This window comes from Rhipicephalus microplus, chromosome 6, assembly GCF_043290135.1.
Source record: "Rhipicephalus microplus isolate Deutch F79 chromosome 6, USDA_Rmic, whole genome shotgun sequence".
NCBI lineage: Eukaryota > Metazoa > Arthropoda > Arachnida > Ixodida > Ixodidae > Rhipicephalus > Rhipicephalus microplus.
The window spans coordinates 32,443,436-32,470,557 of NC_134705.1; the positions used below are offsets into that span (position 1 = coordinate 32,443,436).

Consider the following 27,122-nt stretch of genomic DNA (forward strand, 5'->3'; position numbering starts at 1 on the left):
CGACCTTCATGGAATGTCTCCGCACCCACCAATAAATCGTCGACATAAAATGCCTTCTTTAATGTTGAAGCAAGCTCTTTGTCTTCACATGCGTTATCTAAGTGGTAGTGAATAGTTGCCATGAGCAAAAAAGGGCTTGACGTTGATGCAAACAGTACCCGTGTCATGCGCCATTCGACGAGCTTACGGTGTTGGCTTACGGAAATAGAGTCAAATCAGAAAAACCGGAACGCATCTCGGTCAGTCTTCTGTATCTCAATTTGTAAGAATGCCTTTTTTATGTCGGAATTGATGGCGACAGGGTACCACCAAAAGCGAAGAAGGACTTGCAGCAATTCTGGATTGAGGTTCACTCCTTTATCCAAGCAGTCGTTAAGGGATGGTACACCTTGTGTGAGTGACGATGCATCGAACACTACATGCAGTTTGGTAGTTAACGATTTCTCTCTTATTACTTCTCAATTTGGCATATAACATATGGTGTGATCTCAATCCGGAGGAGTATACTTAGGCACCACTTCCGCGTGACCCAGCTCCAGATATTGCCGGATTACTCTGTCATATTGCTGCAACATTCCTTCTATCGTTGATAGCCTCCGTGTTAATCTTTGTAGACGTGATAGCACGATTTCCTGGTTTTTCCCTAGAAGCGATTTCTTATCTTCCTTCCGAGGCAACGCCACAGTGTATCTGTCGCTTTTCTTGCTAATGGTTTCATGTAATCGTGCAACAGACTCATGGGAGGAAGGTTCCCTTGAATCTACGATGCCCATCGCTTCTAGTTGCCAAAAAGATTGCAAGATCTACGATGTTGATTCCTCATCAACAATTGCTTGCACTTTCAGAATGCAGATCATTAGGCTAGAGCTCTAGTCAAGAAAGGCTTTTTGGTGACTGGGTCCTTGCAGCGTCCATCCAAAAGCTGTATCTATTGCTACCAGTCCTGGAACTTCTGCACTTTTGACGATGCGTCCCGACATGATTTGCCAAAGGTGGTCAGCACCGATCAACAAGCTGAGGCTATTTTCCGTTTTCGCATCAAACTTGTTTTCGTCCGCAATGACCTTGCCTTCAAGACGCAGGTTCTGAACGAAATGGCTGTCAGCTTTCGAGGAAGCATTATCGTGGCAGATAACTGGAACAATGATTGCGCGCAACTTGCAGGTGTCAGTAACGTGTTGGATACGCAGAGGAACTTCCACCACTTGCGGTCTTTCCAAGTACTTGGTGATGAACAGCCAAACGTATTCAGCGCAATTTGAATTTCTTCCAGCACCTGTAGGTGTAATGTCTTGGTGAGATCTTCCGTGACGAAGGATCGCTGGCTCCCTCCATCGAGAATCACTCGGACATACCTTGTTTTGCCGTTTTTTTATGACGAAGGAGCGAAACGTTTGTAGATATACTTCACTGTGATTTGTTGTGCCCACGCTCAGTGAATCCTTCTCACACAGCATAACTTATTGTGACGACACCATTCCAACTGTGCTGCCGGAGGAGTCAACTGGACGAGAAGGTGTCGTTGTTTGTTTCGATATGTAGTGCGGGTCGAACATACTTGATGCGTGCCTCCCGTGGCAACTCGAGCAGGTGAGTTTGACGCAGCACGAACGTGCCTGATGCCCTCGGGACGTGCATCGACAGCAGCGGCTGTCTTTCGCAAGCATTCCTTTCTTCGAATCGATGGCAAGGTTCGCTTCAGAAGCGCGGAAGCCATGTTTCTTCGACTTGCAGAAAAAACACTCAACCCAGCTGCTCGATGTGCTGTGTAGTACGGAACCGGTGCTGGTGCTGCCGCTTCGAGTCCTCTGTGCACGGTCATCCAGCAGTCGGTCATTAAAGGACTTACACTGCTCCCGACGTTCCAGCTCTATACGTGTATAGGTGAGCAGTTCTTTTAACTCCGCATCAGATGTAGCAGCTGCCACGCTTGGCTCAAAGACATTGGCAGCAGACCCGTTTTCTATTAGTGCCTGACTGCGCTTTGCACGTGTGTAGGCCAAAATGATGTCGTACGGTAGGGCTTCCTGTAAAGTGTCCATCAGCATAGCGGAAAAGCTAAGCGTAGGAACATTTAGTGCAGTTAGACAACGAATATTCAGCTGCACATCATCGTAATGTCGCCTAAGGCCGCGGACGTCGCTTCCCGACTTGATGTGAGGTAGATTGCGAAGCGCTGATAGGTGGTGTTGCTCGATCCGTTTTCGATCTCTAAACCGTTCCTTGAATAATTCGATGGCGTCTGCATAACAGGATTCGGATGTAGGAAAACGACATATCGCAGCTGCCGGTTCAACCGCAAGATAATGACGTAGATAGAAGAACTTCGTCGTTGTTGACAAAGCGTTGTTCAGGTTAACAGTTTGCTCAAACCGCTCCCAGAAAGGCGACCATTCGTGTATGTCACATCTAAATGTTGGCTTGCCAAGGTTCGGCAGCCATGGGCCAATTGCGGGCGGCACGTCAGCAGGTTATGGATTTGTGTTCTGAGGAGCAGCCGCTGCTGTACTGTCTCCATGTCGCAAACCGTCTATTTTGCAGTGAATCTCAGCGAGCATGCTTAGAACTTTGTCGTTATACTCTGCTGCCGCGACATACTCCGCTTCGAGCTCCTCGTCCACTAGGTGCTCCTCGAGCGCATCATTGATCTTCGCGAGCTCGTTGTTGCTCGCTGACAAACGGTCATAAATACCTGTGAGCTTGGACTTGTCCGTGGTAGTGTCACTTAGCAGTGACCTTGCTTCTTGCAGGAGCTTTGTGTTCTAGGCTCGTCGAGCGGAGTGCTTGGTCTTGAGGTGATCGATCGGATCCGGTGCTGGAGTATAGTTCGGTCTACGCCGATCAGGAACGATCCGTTGCAGTCTTCGCCACCCGCAAAACGAAGCAGTCGAGTAGAAGTTCCCCTCGAGTCGTGTGATGAAGGAGACTTGTTCGCACGAGGGGTTTCGGCACCACGATGTAAAGAAAAACTACCGATCGGCGAAGAAACCATACCGAACGCCGTTTCTTGTTTTCAACTTTTTCTTCTTCTTTTCTTGCAGCACTAGCCTGCCCACGTTTATTTCTTTTCTTTTCCAACAGCTTCCATTCGTTTTTGTTCCCATTCAAACTTTATATTTAGGCATCCTGTGTGTGTTCAAAGTATTGTATGCAAAAGATATTTCAGCAAACGACCAGTTGCAAGTGAGAATATCACTAATTGGAATAAAAGAACACAAGCTAAGTTGACTGAGAAGGCAACAAAAAGCAAATCCAAGAGTCAAAATCACTCATTCACTTCGTAATAGTCACCACTTCAAATAATAAATATCATACCGTGCGTACAACTGCCCCATCAGTGGGTCAGTGAAAGGGAAAACAATGGTGCTATTTAGAGGCTAGTGCAGTTTTTTTTCTTTGCGTGGACAAAATACTCACTGTTCCAATAAATGTTACACAAATTTATATATATCAAAGGCACCAACAGAGTTGGCACTATTTCTTTTATATTTGGCTGTATGTACATGCGCTTCATGTTGTTACACAATTGAATGAACATGATAATAAGCACCAAACAGTTCGAGCTTATTTCTCTACTACCTAACATGAGCCACTATGAGTGCTCTTTTACATGCCATCGACTTCATGAGTGCTTCGAAATGTCTGCAGACAGTGTAAGGTCAGTTCAGAGCAAAGAAATATGCTTATAATAAGGATGATGAGCTATCCTGCAGAGTAAAAAAGTGATACTTTTTTTCTGTAACACAGTAAAATGGCATCTGTGTCTATTCATAAGAGATACATGGCATTCTTTTGACAATTTGCAATCTACATTGTAATCCCAACCTTACTACAACTATAATGTCATTATAAGTACGGTAGATCTTATGTTCCTCCTTTGCATACAACCAGAACTGCAGTTACACGTGGTAGATTTTCCAAGGTGCATTTGAGCAGGTAAAACCTAAGAAGACCTTGAAGTAGCCTGTTTAGGAGGTCACCCTGGGTTTCCGGAGGCTGCTTCATTTTCATCTGCAAGAGAATACTACATCAGTGATACTGCATAAACTTCTCAAGCCATGCCTGCTGCAATATTTCATCCATTTCACATTGCTAAACTTACATGCAGGTGACCAAATTACATGCGGATTTATTCAAATAAAAACAGATTACTGTAGCAACAACATGCAGTTTTCATGATACAGCGCTCATGCCTTGGCATGTTGTAAAGACATACATTTTGCAGCAATATGTTTCAGAGTCTATGGATGGTGCTGCAGCACCACAAGCAAATACTTCTACAAAGATACCTTAAGAACAGTAGTATCAAGGTATTAGATTTTTGCATTTTTACATAACATCAGCAAAACCATAGTGTTTACAACAATTAGTAAACGGGGGTGGTCGAAGCAGGTCATTTTTGCCCAAAGGATTTAGAACTGCAGTTTTTAAAATACATGCTTTTGAAAAAGTTCACTGAAGTTTATTAGAAAGTGAAGGCACTTCAACGTTACAAAATGGTATCCTAATCCAAGTAGTGTGGTGAAATAGTCAACAATGAATAGACATTGTAACGCCTAATAATGTTTTAGTAAAAGACACCTCGCCAAGCCCTGAAGTGTCGCCCAAGGTAGATGATTCTCTTTGTTGCTAAATGGGGTCCTTGAGTATGAGCACACCAAACACCCTTGAAAAAACCTTTTACACCAGCTTGTATTGCTTTGTGATTCATATCTTTCTTGTGACTGTGTACCAAAGATTGTCTGGGCCATTCCTAGGACTATGTGCAACCAATGTGCACCAAATTATGAACTTCAGTCATATTCATGGATATGACCCATGGGCATATGCGCACGAGCCATTGGGTATGTGCAACTTTTCAATAAACCTCTTTGCTAACAACATGGGCACCCAGCTTCAAGCCATAAACACAGCAGAGGGTGTGGCTGGCAGGCACATTTTGGCAGACTACTTTCTCTTATAGATGACTCTAGGGGTCAATAAATGTTTTTTCTTTTTCTGTTTTGCTGATGTCGTTAATAAATGAGAAGCGCTGCTTAGCGAACTTTTGAAACTTGAGCATATTTCTATCTAGTTGCCTACAACTTTGCACTTTCATGGTTGTTCTGTTCACGGAATATATACCAAAATGAATGTGGTATGACGTGACTGCATGACAAACACAACTGACAGGTCATAACGTGGAAATCACGGTATGCTTATCATGAACGACATGATATACATGCCACCTATAGGTGCTCTCATGGCTGTTTCGTTAACCTAAGGTACACTGAAATTCGTATGGCCTGACAAGACTACATAGCGAATATATCTTACTGATCGTGATGTGCAAACTAGGATATAGTGCATGCCATGCGCAGCATGATTTACAAGACGTCATGTCGGGGTGCCTGCAAATAAATGATATAATATAGTATAAGTGGTGCACTATGTCCTTTCTGTTTGACAAATATAAGCAACAGGTAGTAATGTATTAATCATAGCATGCATTTCATCTACGGCATGACTCACATGCCACACTGATGGTGAGCTCGCAGCTGCTTTGCTAGGCTGACATGATAAAGACACTGGAATGGTGCGACATGGGTACACGATCAACATAAATGACAGGTCATACACTGTATATGCCTGAATAAATACAACAGTTCTAATTTGGGTCTGTTGGTACATGTTCAGAAAACTGAGAAACAACGCAAAATGTCGTGGTCCCGTTCGTTCCACTTCTTATTTCCTTCAATAGAGTATATACCATGCTAAGGAAATTTATACATAAGTTTTCTTAGCATAGTATATACCATTAATTCAGCCACACGTTATTCATTGTGTCACAGTCCCGGGAATATGTTATACCATACCACATAATACATGCATGTATGCATGTCAAACATGCGATAGCGAACTACGCATCATGGCACGAACGCCTTAATTTTCTTAAAAGACAAATAATGTGATACATTCAGCCACTTGCAAAACTGCTTTGTATTACACTGATTCCTAGAGTGCGTAGGATCTGCCTCATTTTTGCCACTCAGTATTGGGCACTCTTCACTGGATTCGTTTGATGTCACCAACAACAGCATGCACTGTACTCCTGATCACTGCAGAATCAATTGCAGAATAAATGAACATGCACTAAAGAACGGCTATGATTCATAAGAACTACTCTCTACAAACCATGAAATCTTTCCATTATGCAGACCTAAGGTCATATTTTTTTTTCTTTTCCATGCATGTAATTTCAACTCGTTAGATTGTTCATGCAAGTTTTAGTCAAATGTACCTACAAAAATGAGAAGAACTCGCTTGCTACGTGTGAACAGGAATGTCTATAATAAAATATTTAAGGTTTACTTTCCCACTTGAGAGGGTCACTGAAGAAGAAGGCTCAAATGGTAATGTATGGCTACCTGTTCGAAGCACGGAAGATTAAGTATCTTTCTTGGCTCGTACTCTTGCTTCATTTTTTTGATAACTTTACCTCATTGCTGAGGTTCGTCAGTTCATGAGAGTTGCACAAGGGATTTTCGCGTATGCACGTAGAGCAGTACAGCCACCACGTGCTTACATTTGTAGTTCCTGCAAAGTAGAATGCATATAACAAATTGTTGAAAGGCACGTATTTACAATTTTAACTACTATAATGTAATTTATTGGCCTTTGTAGACTCATGCATAAAATATGAATTTATACTCCACCTCTCCAACCTGCAATCTTCTGTTGTAATGGAAATATAAATTTTAAAGCTGTAAAATATTTATGCTCAATTTTCGTTAGCAAGGATAATAGAAATTTGTGGCTCGTGCTTTATTATTTCAGTATTAAGTTAGGAATGAATGCAACAATAAATATTGAAACTTATTCGGAGTTGTAACTAGGTTATTAATTTAGCAACACTAACACAATGCAAAATGGGATATGAGCTCGACAGCAACTACAGACCAGCAATGAACATAACTTCTATGTTTGGTTGCACGAAGAAATTGCCTCAACTTACTTCGCACATGTTACATTGCACACGTAGGCATTGCCTCATCCTGCTTTGCACGAACAGCGAGCATTCTCCACTTCGCTGCAGTTGATTACTATGGAGACGTTGTGAGGTGGGTTTGCAAATCCACTAGTTTGCAGAACGAGAGCCGCGACGTTGATGCGGTTTCTGTCGACAGCCGCGACTGCGCATTCCATAACATGGCCTGCGTCGTACACCACCTCACCCTCAATCAGACACCACGACGTTTCACAAGCTTTATCTACGTACTTGTAGATGCTTGAGAAAGGCACTGAGATGCTTGAGAAAGGTACTGAAACACAAAAAAACATGCCTGAACAAATTAGCATCGTACGGCGGAAAGTGTGAATAACGAGAAAAAACAAGCATACATAATTTCGCGTTCTTATCGGGAATATGGTCAGTGGCTTCGGCGCTCTCGTCGGTCATCCGGGGGATTTTCTGACCCTGTAAATTGGGCCGCAAATAATACAAGATTGTTAATACAAGACTGTTGGGGGGACGCAGTTTCCGTCTGAAGCAGATGATCCGCGCACAGGAGCAGTGGCCACGGCAGCGTGGTTGAAAGTGGACTCCTCAAAATGGCGTCACACGCGAGAGGGCGCCACTCCAAGATCTCGAGGCGAATACCGTCACTCTGTTCTCTGTTTCTTTCTTCTGCGTAGCAAACACAGGCAGCCTAATACGGAAACTGAGGAAGCTCCACAGGCGAGAGCAAAGCGTGGCACACTATGTGACGAGCGCGGATTTTGCGCCGGCTTTAATTACATCGGTGCGTTCGAGAATTCCGGAAACGTTGTTACAATGAAGATCAGCGCTACTTTCGTGAAAGGAAACCAAAACAAATCCATTTATTCGAATATAACTCATGAGCGTAGAAGCGGAACTCTTCGCTTGTGGATCAGGCTGTAGTTTTTCTTCGCCAGTACTCCCCATAATATGGAGCCCGCAAACATCAAAGTATGGTTGGTTTCCAGCTCATACTAATCTCATGCAGAGGCATTGCATTTACGAGTGCTCTAATGTAAGCGATGCAAATCTACAGGGAAAAAAAGCCCAATTGAGAATATATACTCCCGAACGATCACATTGCCTCTTGAACACCTTGAATGTACATTTCCGACTGAGCGCGAGGTTATAAAAAAACGTCAAAGCAGTTCTTGTCACCAAATACAATGTGTGCCAACAGCACAGCAGCCTTTTCAATAGATGAATGTATGTATTCTGCTGTGCCCTTTAGATCAGGTGAGGCTCAACTCACCTAGCCATTAAGTTAAATACTGTCACTATGTGTTAAATGATTTCATTTCACTCGCACCTAGATTGTAGCTACCAGTCAGCTTTTTCTGGTTATTTCTATCCGTTTAAGTTGTATTGTGCCTTCACTGTCTCTAAACCCCAATGCTTTGAAAAATTCCGCGCCTTCATCTTGGACTATAGGGTGGAGCTCTTTGCAGAACATTATCAAATGTTCAGCCTTTTCCTCCTCCTCTCCACACGCACTACATATACAGTATACTGGACTTCATACCATTTCGCTCGGCATTTGGCTCATTTGGCTCGGCACGTCACCGTCCGCAATACTGCGGTTCTGACCTCGAACAGCAGAGAACTACCCCGACAATTACCATAGATCTTGTTCTTTTCAATTTTCTGTTGTCTCCAGTGATGATTTCGTAAGCATTTAAATCTCCAACATGTTCGTTTTGGCTTGGTATATTTCTGTTTTCTAAATACTCTCTTGACGAGTTTCGAGTTTGCTTCCTTCATTTAGTATCAACATTCTTCATGTACAAGTAACTTAAACCTTTCATAGCCCAACACTCCTCTCTCATTTGTTCCTATCGCTCCTTAAATGATATGTTGCTGCTAGCTTCCCTGCTCTCGAACGATGTCCATCCCATGTCTCCCTGTACCCCCTGATTCGGGGTATTCCCCTGTGCTACGAAAGCAAGTCTACCTATGATACGTTGTTTATTTTCCAATCTCGCTTGAACCTATGACTTCATGCACAAGACCACTAACAACTTTGTGGGAGCCAACACCTAAATGGGAGTGCCGTGGTGCTCAGGAAACAGTGGGCCACGCCCGCCTCTGAAAAATTGCTCTCTCCGTGTGATTGGGTCCCGGGGAAGAACGCGTCACGCGCTCGCCATCTCCGAGGCTATGCCCAAAGCCTCTCGTTCACCCCACTACGTAGTGGTGCAAACGAGGGGGTTTAGGATAATGTTGGTTCTAGTACAGCATTCGCCATGCCCACGGGCTATAGGTGCCGCACCGTGCAATCGGAGAAGATGCGAGTTCACAGTGTCAAACCATGAACTCGCATAGAAAAAGACATGACGCATGGACGTACGCCTACTATCTCGCTGCATCGAGGCAGCGATGGCCACACCGAAATAATCGCTTTAAGTAGCAATTGACACAGTGGAAGAATATCTCGAGGTAACGAGACGACGATGCTCGCCGAAAAAGTCCAAACTCCTGCTCCACCGCCCCACTTAGAGGGGCAAACTACTAGGAGCCAGAGTAATTGTGGTGAGTACAAGACGAGAATGCGAAGAGATCAGGCTACGCACGAACAACGGAGCAACGATCCTGATAGTAAAAAAAATCCTTCGTATCTGCGTGTTACTGCGAATGTCGTCGAAAGACGATATTCTTGCGTCTGGAGAGGGTGACCCAAACGTTTATTTGATGTTCTGCGCAAGAAAATCGGTGAGTGGTGTTCTGCAGGCGCTGCGTTAGAAGGCATCGAACGTGCAGCGGAGGTGAACGAGCGCATCAAGTCACGTCATACGTGAGACATGAGCGCTATCTGGAAGTTATCCTGAAGAACGAAGCACGTGGCGTGCGCGCCTGTCTCGAGGTGGTAAAGTGTAGAACGCAAAGTGATGGGTAGGTGCCACGACAATGCCGTCTTGGCAAAGCGCTGGAAGCACATGCCTTTTCGGGTCAGCACAGCGTGAGAAACGCTACGGTCCTTATAACTACTTAGGTATGCCTTTTCTAGTAAAAAATACACACACAATATTGCCGTGTTTTTATGGTGCCTCTATTATGCGCTGCATTTTTTTTAATGAACAATCGCACAAGTATGAACGCTGAACCTTAAGCAAAATTGGTGGGCGCAACGGATGGGTTCGGCCGTTTGGAGTATAATGAGTGTTCACTTTGATGCCGTTTAGGGTACCGTTAAGGGCGGATAAACAGAGAGACAAATACACAGACAGACCAAATTTTTTGCGTGGAAGGTCCCCAAGAAAGACTATCTTCTTTAAAAAAATAAGGGTCCTCAGCATGATATCGAGGCAAACAGGGCTAATGGTGAAACGATCACTAAACCTAAGCAGAAGGCTATTTACATCATGAGACTTCTCAAGAGGGTCGCTAGAAGAAGAAGCGGAATGAGAGAAGATTGTTTCATATGACTTATATACTGTTCCGTCATGTGTGACATTGTGTTCGTTGCGGCATTTCATAACCCGTACAAGGCAGAAGCCAAGGACAACATCCTCATCCGCCGAGAGTACAAGATTGTACTGGGTCTACCAGAGTCTACCAGCACGCCCCTGCTGCTTCAACTTGGATTTCACAACACGCTCAGCAAAATAGCCGAGGTGCAGTGCACTGCACAACTCGAAAGACTATTGGGCATGACGGCGGGACGCCAAACCATGGAAAGTTTTGCCATCCGTTACCGTGTTGTTCCAAAAGCGATCTGATAAACGGTAAGGGTTGACTTGATTTCACAGAGCATTCACCCGGAACACAACCGAGGCAGAAGAGTGGCCCAGGCACGAGCTGTCCAGTGAACTGACGCCGATTAAATGGGAATGCGGTTCGTTTACGCCGCTGAATAGGCAGACCGCTTGCGTTTCGCAATCCTCGTTGTCGATTGGAAAGGCGAAACAAGAATATCGGCAAGTATTCGATGTGAGCACGCACAGGAAGCGGAAGAAGGATCGGTGGCGTTTGGGCTCAGGGATTTGTCATGCACTACTGTCCTCTGTGACTCGACCCAAGTGGTCAGAAGCTTTGCCAAAAGATGGATCTCACAACCAGTGACCAAAGTCCCATGCAACAGAAAATTCCGCCAGGAAGTTTACCTTCAAACCATACTCATGTGGTTCCCGGGTCACATGAGAGAGGTATCGGAGATACACCGCAACTTAAACGAGACGGCACGCGCCAAAGCGCATGAACTCCTAAACCACACCAGCGACCATTTGGGTGAACGCCGAAGGCCGTTTGACGACCTATATTAAAATTACCAAGGCCTTCTATTTTGTCCGCCCAACCTTTCCACCACACAGCGAGAAACTGAACAGGTAACAGCTAGGCAGTTGCCTTACGATAGCTGCAGGTGCATACGTATTCCAACCTCTTACGTTTTAATTAACTCTGCTCTAATATATATCCGACGAATATATGCAAGATATGCCGTATTGTGCTTGCCACATTAACTCATATGCTCTGGCATTGTACCGAAAACACACAATGTGCTAAATTCTTAACCCTTCCGCCACAGTGGGCCACTGCCTTGCACAGCCCCTGCCTCAGCGACGAAATCTGGGCCGCCCAGCAGGCCCACGAGGTGGTGGTCAGGCAAGGTCTTGACGTCCCCACGCGGGAGATCTAAGGCCTTGTCGGCGAAATCTATGAGACCAAACACTTTTCTAAATGGTAGGAGCTGCTAAATTACCGCTACCTCAATTATTGCCGCAGTGCGAAGGGTGCTGGTGTTAGTTGATCGATCGTGCATAAATGATGCCTTCCGTAATCCTCTGCGCACTACAGAAAACTCCACGAACTAGAATATACGTATGAACTGAACAGCACTCTGAGATAATTTGGGCTGAGCCTGCCGCCGAAGTAGGCAACTAGAAAAGAGCGTGCGTCGCGGCTTCACGGGACCGAATGTAAAACGTAGCGATGGTTTGCAAAAATACTACGCTGTCATTATTACTTGCACTGTACGTACCACGGAGTTCTTCCTTCAACGGAACACGAGAACTTATTTCCCATTAAGTAGTGTCTTTGTCACAGACATAATCAGACTCCAACAGTGCGCGATTCGCTGTACCTGAATGTTGCACGTGCCATTAGCACGATCGCAGCAAGGATATCGAAACGAATACATGCATACGCTTTTCGCCACGTCAAAATTGTGAAAATTCGTCAAAGAGCGCCATTCAGTTGCTACCTGTAAAGAGCAGAAAAATTCAGCAGGAAGGGGTGGATTGTATTCGTAACTGCACATTTGATTGCTTTACCAATTTTGCTTCATTGGTCGAGCTCGATCGTGTTGGCGGAATGTGGCCACCTGTTATACTTACTGCAGTTGGGCTATACGGTATACATAAAAAAACTATGCTTTTATTTTGAGCTCTTTGAAAAATATTGCACAATATATGCAATCAAAGTGCCTTGCAAGTGTGAAAAAACGTTACCGCACGACGGGGCGTGAAGTGCAACTCGCTGCTTGTGAGTTAGCAGCTGAGCGTTCATCATCGCTGTCACTTTCGATGCGTTTCACGTCCAGTGAGAAACCCTCGACGTCAAGATGGTTTCTTCGAACATGACTGCTGTAATCTGAGGAATACTCTTCCCTAACGACTTCTGTAGCACCAACAACGCGTCACTCACGCTCTTGAAAAAGGCAGTGCTACTTACTAACCTTGAGGTAGTAAATTGTTGTCACAACATTAATGAACTACCTAAGTAGTAACAGCAGGCAGTATACCACAGACATTTACTGCCTTAGAAGCAACCAGAGGTAGTAAATGTCTGTAGTCTACTACACGCAGTTACTACCTGTGTTGTGAATGTTGTGACAATTTACTACCTCAAAATTAGTAAGTAGCACTGACTTTTCTGCACAATGCACGACAATATAAGGCATAACTCACCACGTCTACCCACGTCTGTCTAGGCGCAGATAACATTTCGCTCTTAATCAGACAAGAAGTAAATCACGGGAACTATGCTACCATCTCTTAACGAACGTGAAAAACTAGCAGCGCAACGTTGGCTAAGGTTGGTCAAGTAGCGCGAGCCTGTGCTACTTTTCGCGTGCAATTATAGATATGGGACTCATGCTCTGCAAATGCACTGACGAATGCTATACGAATGTAAGGCGAGGTGAATTTGAACTGAAAAGGTCAAACAATAGCATTCAACTAACTAACATGACTGCAGAAAATCTTGCAGAGCTGGTGTGCATAATCCACGGGCTATAGTCGAAAGCACGAGTTGCCATGTATCTCTACGAAAGCTTCGTGTCTCGCAAGAACAAATCAGATTTTGTCACGAACCGTTTGCTATATTCACTGATTCAGGAAACATACAGAGTGGTCTATGTTCGTTTCTTGAACGCGTTAACACTGAGGCTAGCACCGCCGAGCAAGAGAGCGTCTGCCTACTGATTATCCTCGAGAGGACGCTCCTGAATTCCTGAGGACGGCTCGACAGTCTATGAACATTGCGAGTACACTCAGCGGAACACACAGCCATCAAGACACCCTGTACTCCATTTCATACAACAGGTGCAAAGCTGTGGAGGATAGCGAGACCTATTGCAATAGACGCATCCGCATTGAGAAATAGTACGATATTTTTTTTCTTCTGATGTAAGCTTCTATATTTTCTTTGGTCTGAATAATAAATAAACATGCTATGGTAGTCGGAGGTAAAGTTGAGCCAAAGGTGTGCCGGTATATAAAGAGAGCAATCGCTCTGATTCTTCAAGCTATCGGCCCATATCTGTGTTAAGCATTATAAACACCATATTTGAAAAGATTCTTGGAAAACGAATGCGCCTATTCTTAGAAAAATATAATGCTTTTTGCCCGGAGCAGCATGGGTTTAGATCACACCATTCCACATCAACAGCTGTGTTATCGTTATCACAGAAGATTAACAAAGCACTGCACAACAACCTTCTTGTGGCAGTTGTCTTCATTGATTTAAAAAAGGCATTCGATACCGTCGACCATAATATTCTGCTTATGAAATTAAAACACTATGGATTCCGCGGCAAAGTTTTTAGCCTCTTTTCTAGCTACATTGATGGACGTCATCAAATGGTCAACATGCAAGATCTTACGTCGTCATTATTAAACATAAAGACAGGAGTACCTCAGGGGTCCGTCCTGGGGCCTCTATTATTCTCACTATACGTAAATAATCTGCCATACATACTTAAATCGGCCGAGTTGCTAATGTACGCTGATGACACAGCTTTAATAGTTACCGCCGATAACATAGCCGATCTAGAATGTAGAGCTAACGAAGAACTAGAAAATATTTTTAAGTGGTTTACAGTGAACAAATTAACACTCAATGCAAAGAAAACCAAATACACCATTTTTCACTCCCGTTACCGAAATGTAAACTGTGAGTCATTTCGACTTACAATGAACAACTACCAACTTGAGCATGTAAATTAATTTAAATATCTCGGTGTAGTGTTCGACAGCCAATTACACTGGAAAAAACAAATTAATTCTGTTTGTACTAAGCTAGCATCTAGCTGCAGTATGCTACTGGCTGCTAGAAATAATTTTAGCAGAAATATTCTCAGAGTCCTTTATTTTTCGTTTGTTCATAGTCATCTATCATACTGCTTAGACTCATGGGGATGAACCTTTAAAACTTACCTTGATCCTATGCGGATATTACAAAAGCGTGCACTTAGAATTATAGATTACGCGGCATATAATGAACCCAGTGAGTCTTTGTTTCACAAGTTGGATATTCTACCTTTTGATTACATACGGCAGCATGAAACCGCAGTCACCATCAACAATGTTATTGCACACAGTGTACCTTTCGATACATCTATCTTTTCTTCCTCATCCCGCGTCACTAGATGCATGACATTGCGGAATTTTAATCTTGCACCCACAAAAACGTATGGTGAACGCTTACTACAGTTCGTAGGAGCTAAAGTGTGGAATAACATACCACTTCAGATTAAAGATTCTAGGGTTTTCTCGAGCGCACTCAAAAAATATTTGCTACATGTAGATTAATAGTAATGACCATGTACTAAGCCTTACACAGAGTTTGATGTTTTGTCTATACTTGATTATTTCATTAATTATGAACAAAGTGCAACAATGTGTATCTTTTTGTATTTTTGTTCGTTTGTTGAAAAATCAACGTTTTTTGATGTTTTGGTTTTTTTCTTATATACAAATTGTATTCTGCTTGTATACTTTCTCCCGTTAGAACCCTTACTAGCCTATGGCTATGGGTCTAATCAGTGCTGTGCATTTCTTGAATTGTGGTCATAGCAACCTTAATAAAATGTAAAAATGTAAATGTAAAGACGCCCCGTTATACGGCCGTCTATAAGTTGTTCCAGATCACTTAGCATCTCTTTGTTCTTGCCTGCTATGTTTCATTTGTCGCCTTTTTGAGAGTTCACTCTTGTCTCACAAGAGTACCTGCAACAATGATAGCCAAGCACGAGACTTACGTAGTCATACACCTTGCTGACGGAACTTCTCGCATAGCCTCCATAGCAATGCATCTGGCGTAGGAAACGGAGTATACCTCTGTCTATTGTGACTTGTTGCGGGCGCCCCCTTTCAGAGTAGTGAAATTCTTTGAAAGGTGTGGCTAGTAGCCAAGGAGGAAGGATAAGAAAGGAGAAGCATTAGGTCACAGGAGTGAAGCCCACAATGTCACCCGAACACGTGATCAAAACGTCAGAGCACGCATTAGGCTTTGTACTCTTGGTAATGTTCCGTCTTTGAACCACTTGCGTGACCCGACTGGTCTGCGCCGAACCAGCGCGTTTCAATTAAAAGCTACCGGGCGCCGTGCTCCGAAGAATCAGCAAGTCTGATAGCTGACGTGAAGGCGCGCAGAACGTCACGTGTTGGCTCGACAATGCTGGCTTCAAAACGGCGTGCATGGCTTGCAAACATGGAGGAAGGAAATACAGAGGAGAGGCTCTGTCGTATCCCAATGCTTTCAAGAAGTGTGGCGGAAGGACGTCAAATTATTGTGGCAAACAAACTGGGCAAAGAAAATAGCAGACGCCCTGCAGCGTGCTTTCCGCGCTCGCAACGCTTCTCCTTCAATCAACAAATGAAGTGGGAAGATGCAGGCGGCTTACTTTTAAATGCGAAGCATTTCTTAACGAACTTCAGCGACTTTCAGCGTATCTATCTATCTATCTATCTGTCTATCTATCTATCTATCTATCTATCTATCTATCTATCTATCTATCTATCTATCTATCTATCTATCTATCTATCTATCTATCTATCTATCTATCTATCTATCTATCTATCTATCTATCTATCTATCTATCTAGCAATTTCCGTTCGGGCTCTCGTAGTCACCCCTTTAGCTTAGCGTCAATAAAAATTAGCGTGGGAGGCTCGATGGTTTGACGATTATGATGCATTGGTGAAGACATGAATATTGTCACCATTCCGTCGCGTTCGTCACTAAACACTTCCTGTCAGAGATTGAGGCATACCCACGGGCGGGTCTGTGCCACTGGGATTCGGGTATGTGCCACAGGTGATTGATATTTAGTATCTACTCAGGAGCGTTGAGAACACGCATGGGCAACCCAACGAATGCAAAGGATAAATGTCAGGGTCCCAGCAGGAATCAAACTCGAGCATTCTGCAAGGCAATATAGCATTTTACCAGAGAGCTATGCCAGGTCTGAGGACTACTTTTCAAATAGACGCTAATATTCGTAAAACGTCAATAGTAGTTGCAGTGCTACCTACCCAATTTTATACACATTACATATGTACTCTTTTGATACAGCCGTCACGTCAGGTTAATGCCAGTTTGTGGTTAGTTGCCATGCGCTGAAAATGATGTATGTAGCAGTGTCAAGGGCCGAAATCCTCGCGAGCATCAGTGCTTCATATCAGCTTCCGGTGTTGCTAATGAACCTAATAGACCTAATGGACCTAATGAACAGTTAGTAGCTGAAATAAGGCTTCTTCATCACGAAGCAACCGAAAAACAGCACAGCATAGTGTATCAGTGTATACCAGGTCATTGCGGTATATATGGCAATGACCGCGCAGATGAGGCCGCTAGATCTGCACACGATGGTACCCAATACACAGCCATCCCGTTCTCAAGAACCGACGCAGCTACAAGACTTCGTTCGCTTGCACGTGACCTCACACTGGTACAGTGGAACTCGACAGACTTCACAAACGCGCGCCTGCATAACTTGGATCCCGATCTGCAGCTTCGTCTTCCCCCAAGGATATCTCGAGCTGAGGAGACTCTTCTATGCCGCCTGTGGCTTGAAGTGGCCTTCACGAACGCATACTCTTATCTCATTGGGATGGCCAGCTCTCCTACATGCACTTACTGCAGTTGCGAAGAAACCATCGCGCACTTTCTGTGTGAGTGCACCTATTTCAACGTGCAAAGACAAGAACTCACTGCAGCTCTGGATAGACTAGACAATCGGCCTTTGTCGGAACAAAGGATTCTGGGTCATTGGCCAAGCCCATCCTCAGCCCAAAAGGCTTTGAAAGCTTTGCTGCGCTTTTTGCGGACAACTGGCCTCAGAGACAGACTTTAGTGTCTTATACTCTTTGATGTTGCCTTTCCTCAGTCGCATTTTTTTTTTGTAATTTCTCCCTCTCTTCGCAACATTTCTTTTTAACATCTATCATTCCTCTCACCCCTTTCCCCAGCACAGGGTAGCCAGCCGGTCTAAGAACTGGCTAACCTCCCTGTCTTTCCGCTTAAACTTTCTTCCTCCTCCTCCTCCTGGTGTTGCTAATACGCATGTTCCAGTTGGCATCGTTGCGCAAGTGCAAACTGCTGGTTATATAAACATCTCCCACTCTTTAACATATGTCTGTGCGTCCAACATTTATACATATATTGAGCGTCATTTCCTGACGTGTCGCTCAATAAAAAAAAAATTGCAACACGTTCACTTCCCCTCCACATGCGTCGCATAACGTTGATTCCCAGGTACGTGGGATCTGCCGAATGTTTTTCTTTTGTCTTCTGATTGTGCCTAATTTTTCATCGTTACTTCCGTGACAGACATTAATCCATGAAGTCTTGGTGGACTCCGGGCTAAAACAACTTTGTGTTTAAAAGGAAATGCAGTAGAGTACAGGCCTTATAGTCTGTCAGCTATTCGTTTAGTGTATGGGCCAGCGTCAGCAAAGACACGTAAATTTATATTATTGTCGTCTAAGGCAGTTTTTTCTTCTTTATAGGCTGTGGTGGGCACGCTACATTCAGTGAAACGAAAAGTGGCTCTCGTGCGTCAACACAATATTTGCCATGGATGGTAAGTCTTCAGAACCACTTTGCTTGATGGTGCGTTTTTAATGGGGATATACGGCACACCTTCCATCAGTTGCCACCTTGCTTATAAACAAACGCACGAGTTTCTGTCCCCAGAGAGCTTCATGGAACTTCTCGACTTCCGTGTCGCACTGGTAAACTTCATAGAGCGTGAGCGAGTGAACTTTGTCTGCAGGTTAGAATGGTCACCTGCTGACGCGTATGTAGAGGGCTCGCACACGGTCGCGACAGTCCCATTTCGATATAGGCGTAATGGTAGAAGCTTACGTACTATATATATATATATATATATATATATATATATATATATATATATATATATATATATATATATATATATATATATATATATATATATATATATATATATATATATATATAGAAAGAAAGGTGGGTGAAAAAATAACCAGCCCTGAGCAGGAATCGAGCCTATGACCTACGAATAACACGTTCGATGCTCTAACCACTTAGCTATCACAGCGGCCTTCCCCCAACCCACTTTTTGGGGTTTATATGTGAATTTCAATGCAGGGGTGTCAGTCAGCGTCATCTGTAGCCAAGCGGCGTGTGTGGAACACCATTTTATAAGCCTGTGTGGCATCGCGTAGCACGTGAACGTATCACGAGCGGGCAGCTGACTAATAGTCCCTCGTATACAAAGTAATTACACCAAGTCTGCAAGTACGAGATCCGCGTTAATGAATAAGGGGAAGAGGTGTAGACCTCTTTATTCCTCTTAGTGCTGCTCAAACCTGTGGGGAGAAGATATGAACCGCAAAAAGTACATTCATCTTCTCCAGGTTTGTAGGGTAGACGTGCTTTCTCGTCAAATTCCTGGCAAGCTTGATTGTTATCTTCTTCTGTTACTCGTAAAGCTCTTGTACGAAGATACCACTGATTCCACCTGAGCCATCCGTAAGCTGTCGCTCCAGGAACTGGTTGCGCACATTCTTCAGGACGTGGCAAGGATCGAAGCCGAGCCGAATAATGCGGCTGTCATCGTGTGGGTGCCTCACGACTATTTGCAGAGAGCCATTCCCCAAGTGTTTAAACAAGGTGACGTTGGCTGAGTAATGCGGGTCACAGCGAAGCCACACAAGTCCATTGCAGCGATCACCTCTTTTGTCCACGAGAACAGGTCCCTCCCACTCAGCTGTTTTGTGAGGTAATACGAACAGGGAATTTTGTACTTGCTTGACACGCCTTGCATTACAACGCACAAAACTCTGTTCATGAGCACTTCCTTCGAGCTGCTGGGCGTATCACCGCCGGGCTTGTCTTTAAGGCCAAACACAGCTATGGCCTTCCAGTCATAGATGCACTTGGGTCTGATGCTTGCTTCATCGATTATCAAGGAGACCATATGCTGCTTGCTGCTCAGCATCGACGCCTCGGACGAGCCTTTCCTTCATCGGGGTGCTCATTCCGAATGTCGTCGGGGATGGACCCATGTACCACTATGCAGACAAGGTTGGAAGGCCCGACATGCGAGTGCAGTCATATCCTTTGGGAAAAATGAAACGCCATATGACACACTCCCAAATAAACTCTTCAGGGTTACTGTCATGCTTTTTCCGCTACCTTTCGATATGATGTAGAAGAAAAACGGCCTGTTTTCCCCTCGCTCAGCATCTGCCACAATTTTCTCAAGTCCAGCCAAGTGCCTGTTTGCACGGTACGCCTCGCTTGCCTTTTGTTCAGCTCTCAGCAGAGACAGAGACTTCTGACTTTGAGAACGGTGATAGGCAACTTGAGAATGCAGTCTTCCATAGAAAGGTACCGACTTGCTCGCTGTGCATCATTGTTAGTGGTCTGGGTGTAAACATTTGCAGACGGCTTGTCGAAACTCTCCGAAGCATCCAAATGCGCAGGTAGTTCCTCTAGCTCTGCCTTCCGCTTAGTTGGTTTGCAAGGGGGCAAATATTGTCTTATGACGGGTTTTTTGGGGGGCTTCTTCGCACTTGGCGCCAAGTATGCGGGATGATCTTCAAGGACAGTTGGCACGGCTCCGGGAAGCAGCTTTCTTATGCTGCAGTCAGGAGCGTAATCGATCTGACGGAAGTGCCTGCTGCATACAATAGTCGATGGCGACTTGTCGTTTATTACGAGGTGCTGCCTTGAAATGTTCCGCTGCCATCTTGAGCACAGTTCTTGATCCACAAGGAACTGGTGGAACGAAACCCCCGGCGTTTTCCAGGCACGCGATTTGTAGTACGAGACACAACAGTGCACCATCACGGCACCGGTCGAAGCATATACAATGAATTCACTTTACTATGTCTAACAACATGCAGCACACTGCGATGAATTTCTGAAAACTATACCTTCAGCCTCCCTCATACCGAAGAAAAGTAAGACGATGTGATTGCTGTTAAATTACAGAAGCACAGACTCTGCGAAAACAGCCCGCACACGCGTTGAAAGCAGCCTGCAAATGCAAGCGCGCAAGTGCCAGGCAAGGGTTGGCTCGCGTAGCTCCCGTGCGGAGAGTGGCGGAACTGTACGTCGATACTCCTCCCCTTTGTTTTCGCCGCCGCTGCGGAGGCCGTATGAAAGCGCGCGCCACTCCCTCTCTAGCCCGGCCGTGGTTAGTTTCCCAGTCTACAGCCTACAAGAACCATTTTTTCAAAGGTAGAGGGGCTCAGCCCCCTTAACTTATCTCCATAGATGGGGAGGGGGGGGGGGGTAGCGCTTCATTTGCCCCTCTCCAGTAGATACGTCTATGCTAATGGTTCCCGACTATATAGGACGCTGGTACAATTTTGCTTCAGAAAGATTTTTCAAGCACTGGATTGGCTCTATGAATTCGCCATGTGAGCTCTCAAGAGTTGGTTGTTTTTCCGCATGTGATGCGAACTGTACTGTGGTGCACGTGGAAAAATTTGCTTGAACGTGGGGATTCATCACATCGAGGAGGAAAATAGGGGCCACACGGTGTCAATCATTCGACGGAGTTGTGTGACTGGACGCGTGTGTCCAACTACAGCGTCATGGTGCCGAAGTTGAAGCTACGGCCTCCACTTGTTCGATAACTTCCTGCACCTTCCGCAGCTTCGCAATCGCAAGTTTTAAGCTCTCACACTTAATCTTCAGGTGCCAGTGCGAACTTATTCGGTGCTTCTCTCGCACACACTCATGTCCTCGCTTCCGCACCATGCTTTAGCACTTTGCTTTGCTCAGCTCGTTCGAATGTCCAGTTGGTGAGCCAGTGTCAACGTAGAGCTCATGACTTTGTCCTTGGAAGAGAAGCTCCTTAGGCGATCACACCGCGATCGCCATCGAAGCTCCCCGAAACATCACCGTTCTTAATAGAGGCTGGCTCTCCTGAGCGGCGGGACGGGCAACGCTAGAACTAGTTGCACTGCGATTTCATCTTGTATCATGCCTCACGCGTTTGCAAATCACTCACGAATTTCGGAGAAAGCGTGCACGGAAGAACGTGCAACGCGTCGCAAACGCGTACTATTCGCGCGTCTCAACTCGCCGCGGCATGTGCGTCGCGGACACGTTCACGCTTCAGCCGTGTTTCCTGACTGGCGAACAGAGCTGCGGAACTGTACTGGTTCATGCCCACTCTACCGGTTTCATGAAAACCAGCAGCGAGGTCAGGGGCGTAGTTCTTTGCATCCAATTTTTGATGACCTTGGGTCAAGGATACTTCTGTACCCAAAACAACTTTTATTTCTTCAATTAGGAACTCTAATTGGTTAGATCTCCCTGTTTTGGTATTTGCACAGCTTGTCATTGTGTGGGTGTGTCTCAACACCTTGAGTAGCGTTTCTGAATCTACAAGCACCCTCGTCGGTTAGGTGGAACCATCTGCGTTCATGATCATAATGTAAAAACCCCTACACTACCACAGGTGGCCAGCCAGATAGTTAATATGCTATGTATCACGATTTCAATTCGCGTCGAACAGTGCTTCTTTTTGGTGCATGATAGTTGCGACATGGGGCGGATAACAATGCAACCAAAAAAGATGGACTGTTGTGAGCTCATAACGTTTACGCTGTGAATGGTATTCTGGATTCTTTTATGCCACAAGCTACAGAGCCAGTTTTTTTGTCTACAAAGGTGCTGCTGGTCACCAGGACCTTGTCGGGTGTTTACCGATACTGCAGTGGCACTATTATCACCGAAAGACACGTGTTGACTGCTGGCCACTGCACATTTTATACGTAAGTGTTGACTCCTCTGCACGAACGTTTTTCGAGGTCAATGTCTAAAAAGTTTCCTACCATGTGGGGACAATATGAAAGTCACCCTACGGAAGGAAGTCTTCAACTTTAGAAATTGACTGTTAGGGTTGCCAGCAGTGGTGCACCAACGCATTCGTGAAGGGGGGGGGGGGGTAACATGAGAGAGAGAACTCTAACGTGCTCGCACTTCGATATGAATATGCATACACAGAGGCGACGCGAGTTTTGATCACACTTTAACAGGCCGAAGAATGGCGTCCTTTGCCCAATTTAGGCGTCGAATAAGCGACACTCATCTTGCTATTACGCTTTTTTCTCTGATTATGCTTTGGCGGTTAACATCTTCAGATACCACGATACTTTGATTCATTTATCATGGATGTTACTCGTCGGGATGAAGATGTACCAAGCGTCAACAATGATATATCCACGTTGAACAGGGCTATAGCTGTCAAACACCAGAACATACATTCTGTGAACCCTATGTTATCAATGTACAGTAAACATTTATTCGCCCCTGTAAAGGCGAGTTTTACTTTCGTGTTAATGCCAATTCATCTGACGCAGGCATGCCCCGTGTTCTTCAAGGAATGATTTCTGTTATATTTTTATTAACTATTATACTTTCTTGCATATATTCAGAATGTGTGTAATTTAATTTGCTAATAGCCTGAATATTGTATCTGAAGCACGCAAATATTAATAATATTGCTAATTTTATTTTACTATAAGTGACTTATCATGAACTTCTTGACCCTTTTCTTTAAAACTGTATAACTTGTGGTGTTAGGGGCGCAGTAAATTGTTTATATTTGTTTTATTTGTATCAAAATTTCTTAATGGGCCTCCAGGTGCCTGCATAAATACACCAATACAAATGGTGTAAACAAAACGTCCCTTTGAAACAACATAGTGTGGACGATTATAACGCTAAACGATCCCTCGTTGCTGCCTTTCAAAATGATCGTTATCTGTATTTTGAGTTGAATTGAGTTCATTGCGTAACAAGGTTGCGAGAAGACCAGGCGAAAAAGCTGCGCTTAGCAGCTTGAGGGGAACCTTGGGGGAATATTGGTGTAAACAATCTTTGTCATGCACACCGCACCAGCGTGTTACGTGAGGCAACAAGTGACGCAAAAATGACACATGGTGTAATGACCACTTATGCACGACCACGTAAAAAACTACGCGAATGAACTATTTTCGATACTGCGTATTGTTTGTCATTGGTTCTTTGGCATTTAAAATTTTCTGTGTGTCACAAAATCGCCTGCTTGTTATATGAAGTCACGAGCTGGAGAACATCACATTTCAAATGTTATTCAATAAGGGCAGCTGCCAATCACATAATCAGTGGGTACATATAGCAGCTAGCGCGATGAATTATGAGTTTAATAAAATATTTCCACTTGCAGCTGTTACGCTTCATTTTACGCGAACCCCTTTGGGCCCAAATGCAAGACCACGGACAGCGTGCGAACGCTCCCGGGCCTGTAAACGTATCGGGGGTAGAGGCGCAGAAGTGTATGCCCAGACGCCGAGGAACCTGAGACGCTGCTGCCGCGAAGGTCGTCGTGTGCTGTGCGCGAGACCGCGGTGAGCTCATGGCTCATTCGCACCTGGCTCTTGAGTGTGGGAACGCCGGTGGTGTGATCCGTGGCGCGATCAGTCGCGTGATCGGTGGCGTGACCAGTGGCGTGGTAGGTGGTGCGAACACAAGGTGATCCATATTTGGTCATGTCTGGAGGCGCCTGACGTCACACAAGCGTCTAGAAGCCTTTAAAAACGCGCAGGGAGAGACTGGGTGAAGCAGTCTGGATTGAGACTCTGCCGGAACTCTGCTCCTCGGCTTCTTACCTTTGTAAACTTGAATGTCCACTTTGGTCTAACTATGTAGTATTAAACTCTTTTGATTTGCTGTTCTGCGCCGTCTCGCCGGTACTTCCCTTCTCGTTGGTCCTGATGCAAGTTACGAGCACAACCTGGTGACGGCGATGGTCGAGAGACACCCTTAACAACTGGTGGCAGCGGTGGGATGCTGCAGTCATTTCGACGACTCGAGGGCTGAGCTGCGACACGGATCCACGAGCCGTCTCGTCTGCCAGGCCGCAACCAGATGCAGTGTTTGCGAGGGTCTACGCGGAATTCTTGGCTGTTGAGTGGTGAGTGCGGGGCTTTGTCTGCTGAGTTTTGCCAGGCTTTTTCAGTGGGGAAGCGTAACTGGTAATTCGAACTATTGTTGTCGCCAAAGTGGGCTGCGGCAAGATAGTTGTGTACAGTAGGAAAGGTCGCACTGAACACAGCCATGAATTTGAAGTTGCTGCGTAAAGCGGAGTTATTACAGCTTGCAAAGGAGTTGCGTTTGAATGTTTCTGACGCACTCCGGAAACCAGAATTGATCGAGGCTATTAGTGCTCTGGAGGCTGAGGAAGATGAGCTGACGGAGTGCCTTGAGATAACTCGAGAAAGGGAAGCCGCAAAAAGACAGGCAGAGGAGCGTAGAGAACAGCAAGAGAAAGAGCGTGAGGAAAGGGAGCTCGAATTAAAACGACTCGAGTTTCAACGTTCGATAGAGCGCGAGGAACGCGATCACGCGCTCGAGTTAAAGCGACTCGAGGTTGAAATAGAGCGCGTGCGAACGGCAGGGCAGAGAAGCGAGGCAAACAGTGCAGGGGTGCACATATCGCTCAAAATGACAGAACTATTTCGCCCTTATAAACTCGGAGAGGACATTGGGTTGTTCTTGGTGAACTTTGAGCGAACGTGTGAGAAGCAGGGGTTCTCCCGTGAGTCATGGCCACAGCGCTTGCTCACACTCTTACCTGGCGAGGCAGCAGAAGTAATTGCTCGTTTATCCACTGAGGAGGTCGATGATTACGATAAAGTAAAATCCAGTTTGCTTAGGAAGTACAGGCTGTCCGCGGAGGCATTCCGGCGGAAATTCCGCGAATCGGAGAAAGGAAGGAGTGATTCATACACTGAATTTGCCTATAAACTGAAGTCAAACATGGTGGAATGGCTAAAGGAGGAGAAGGCCTACGGTGACCACGCAAAGGTTATTGAGTGTTTTTTACTAGAGCAATTCTACAACCGGTTACCAGAGAACATTAGGCATTGGGTGCAAGACAGGCCAGATGTTTGCTCTGTAGCCAGAGCCGCAGAGCTAGCAGAGGAATTCGTCACACGTCGGGCTCGCGAAGGCAGTGACAGTGGTCGAAAAGGGGGTCCCGATTTTAGGTTCAAGCCAAAGAGAGGGCCTGTGAAAACGAAGGAAGAGCCTGAAATTGGGAATGCCCGAACCGTAAATACGTCGGAGTCGGAACGGAACACCGAACCTGCGTTAGAACAGCAAAGGAAGCTAGAAGCGAGGAAACCGTTCCTTTGCTATAACTGCCATAAACCCGGTCACATTGCGGCGCACTGTAAGAAACCAAAAGTTGTGTTTCTATCCATCAGTGGTAGGGACGAGAATATCGAGCTTCTCGAACCTTACATTCGCGACCTTGAAGTGAACGGGAAGCCATGCCGCGTACTGCGCGATTCTGTGGCTACGATGGACGTAGTTCACAGCTCGTACGTTGAACCGCAAATGTTCACGGGTGAGTGTGCTTGGATCAAGCAGGCTGTAGAGTCGTGTAGTGCATGCCTTTTCGTCGCAAAGGTAACTATCAAAGGTCCTTTCGGCACGCTCGAGACGGAAGATGCCGTGTCGCCGGCACTCCCTCCGCAATACCCTTACCTGTTTTCGAATAGATCTGACAAGATGCTGCGTGAGAGAGGGCAGCTGTTTGGGGAGGCAAATGTGATGGCGCTAACGTGTTCGAAAGCACGGTAACTCGCTGCGAAGGCAGTTGCCCAGTCCCCTTTAGCTGAAATCGGCCTGACGCAGGACTCCCCAGCAGAGGTCGAACTTGCGCCAGCGTTACAACAGCAGGGGGTCTCATCCGTGGAGGATGAAGCTATGGCACGGGCACCATCAGAAATATTGGAAGAGCATTCCAGAGATTTACTTGTAGCGCCTACGTCGGAAAGCTTACAGCGACTGTTAATGGTAGACAGCATGGCCTTGAGGAATCAACAAGATAAAGACCCGAGCTTGCGAAACATCCAGAGCAGGGTAAATGAAAAGATAGCCCCGAAAAACATAAGTTATTATGAGAAGGATGGCATACTGTACAGGAAGTATGTTGACAAAAGGGGTGTAATGTTTGATCAGCTGGTCGTGCCTCAAGCTTATCGAGAGGATTTACTGCGCTTGTCGCATGGAAGTTCTTGGGCAGGTCATTTAGGCGTCAAGAAAACGAAGGGACGGTTGTTGCAGGAGTATTATTGGCCAGGCTGTTTCCGTGACGCAGAGCGATTTGTAAGGACATGCGACACGTGTCAGCGTGTAGGTAAGCCGGGTGACAAGTCGAGGGCGCCGATGAAGCTGGTGCCTATCATCACAGAGCCGTTTCGGTGGCTCGTAGTGGACACTGTAGGCCCACTGCCGGCGACATCGTCGGGGTACCGCCACGTGCTGACCGCGATATGCCCAGCGACCAAGTTCCCCGAAGCGGTTCCACTTAAAGAACTTAGCTCTGTGG

At 45.5% G+C, this 27,122-nt stretch overlaps 1 protein-coding gene across 1 annotated transcript in view; it reads left to right on the plus strand.

The window, feature by feature from the left end:
- The window catches only part of LOC119167686 (chymotrypsinogen B), a 495,108-nt gene that overhangs the window by 220,606 nt on the left and 247,380 nt on the right, over positions 1-27,122 (plus strand). The window contains exons 5-6 of the mRNA XM_037419206.2: positions 18,247-18,320; positions 22,412-22,515. Of these exons, the coding sequence (XP_037275103.2) occupies positions 18,247-18,320; positions 22,412-22,515 (178 nt within the window). The remainder of the gene's footprint in view (positions 1-18,246; positions 18,321-22,411; positions 22,516-27,122) is intronic.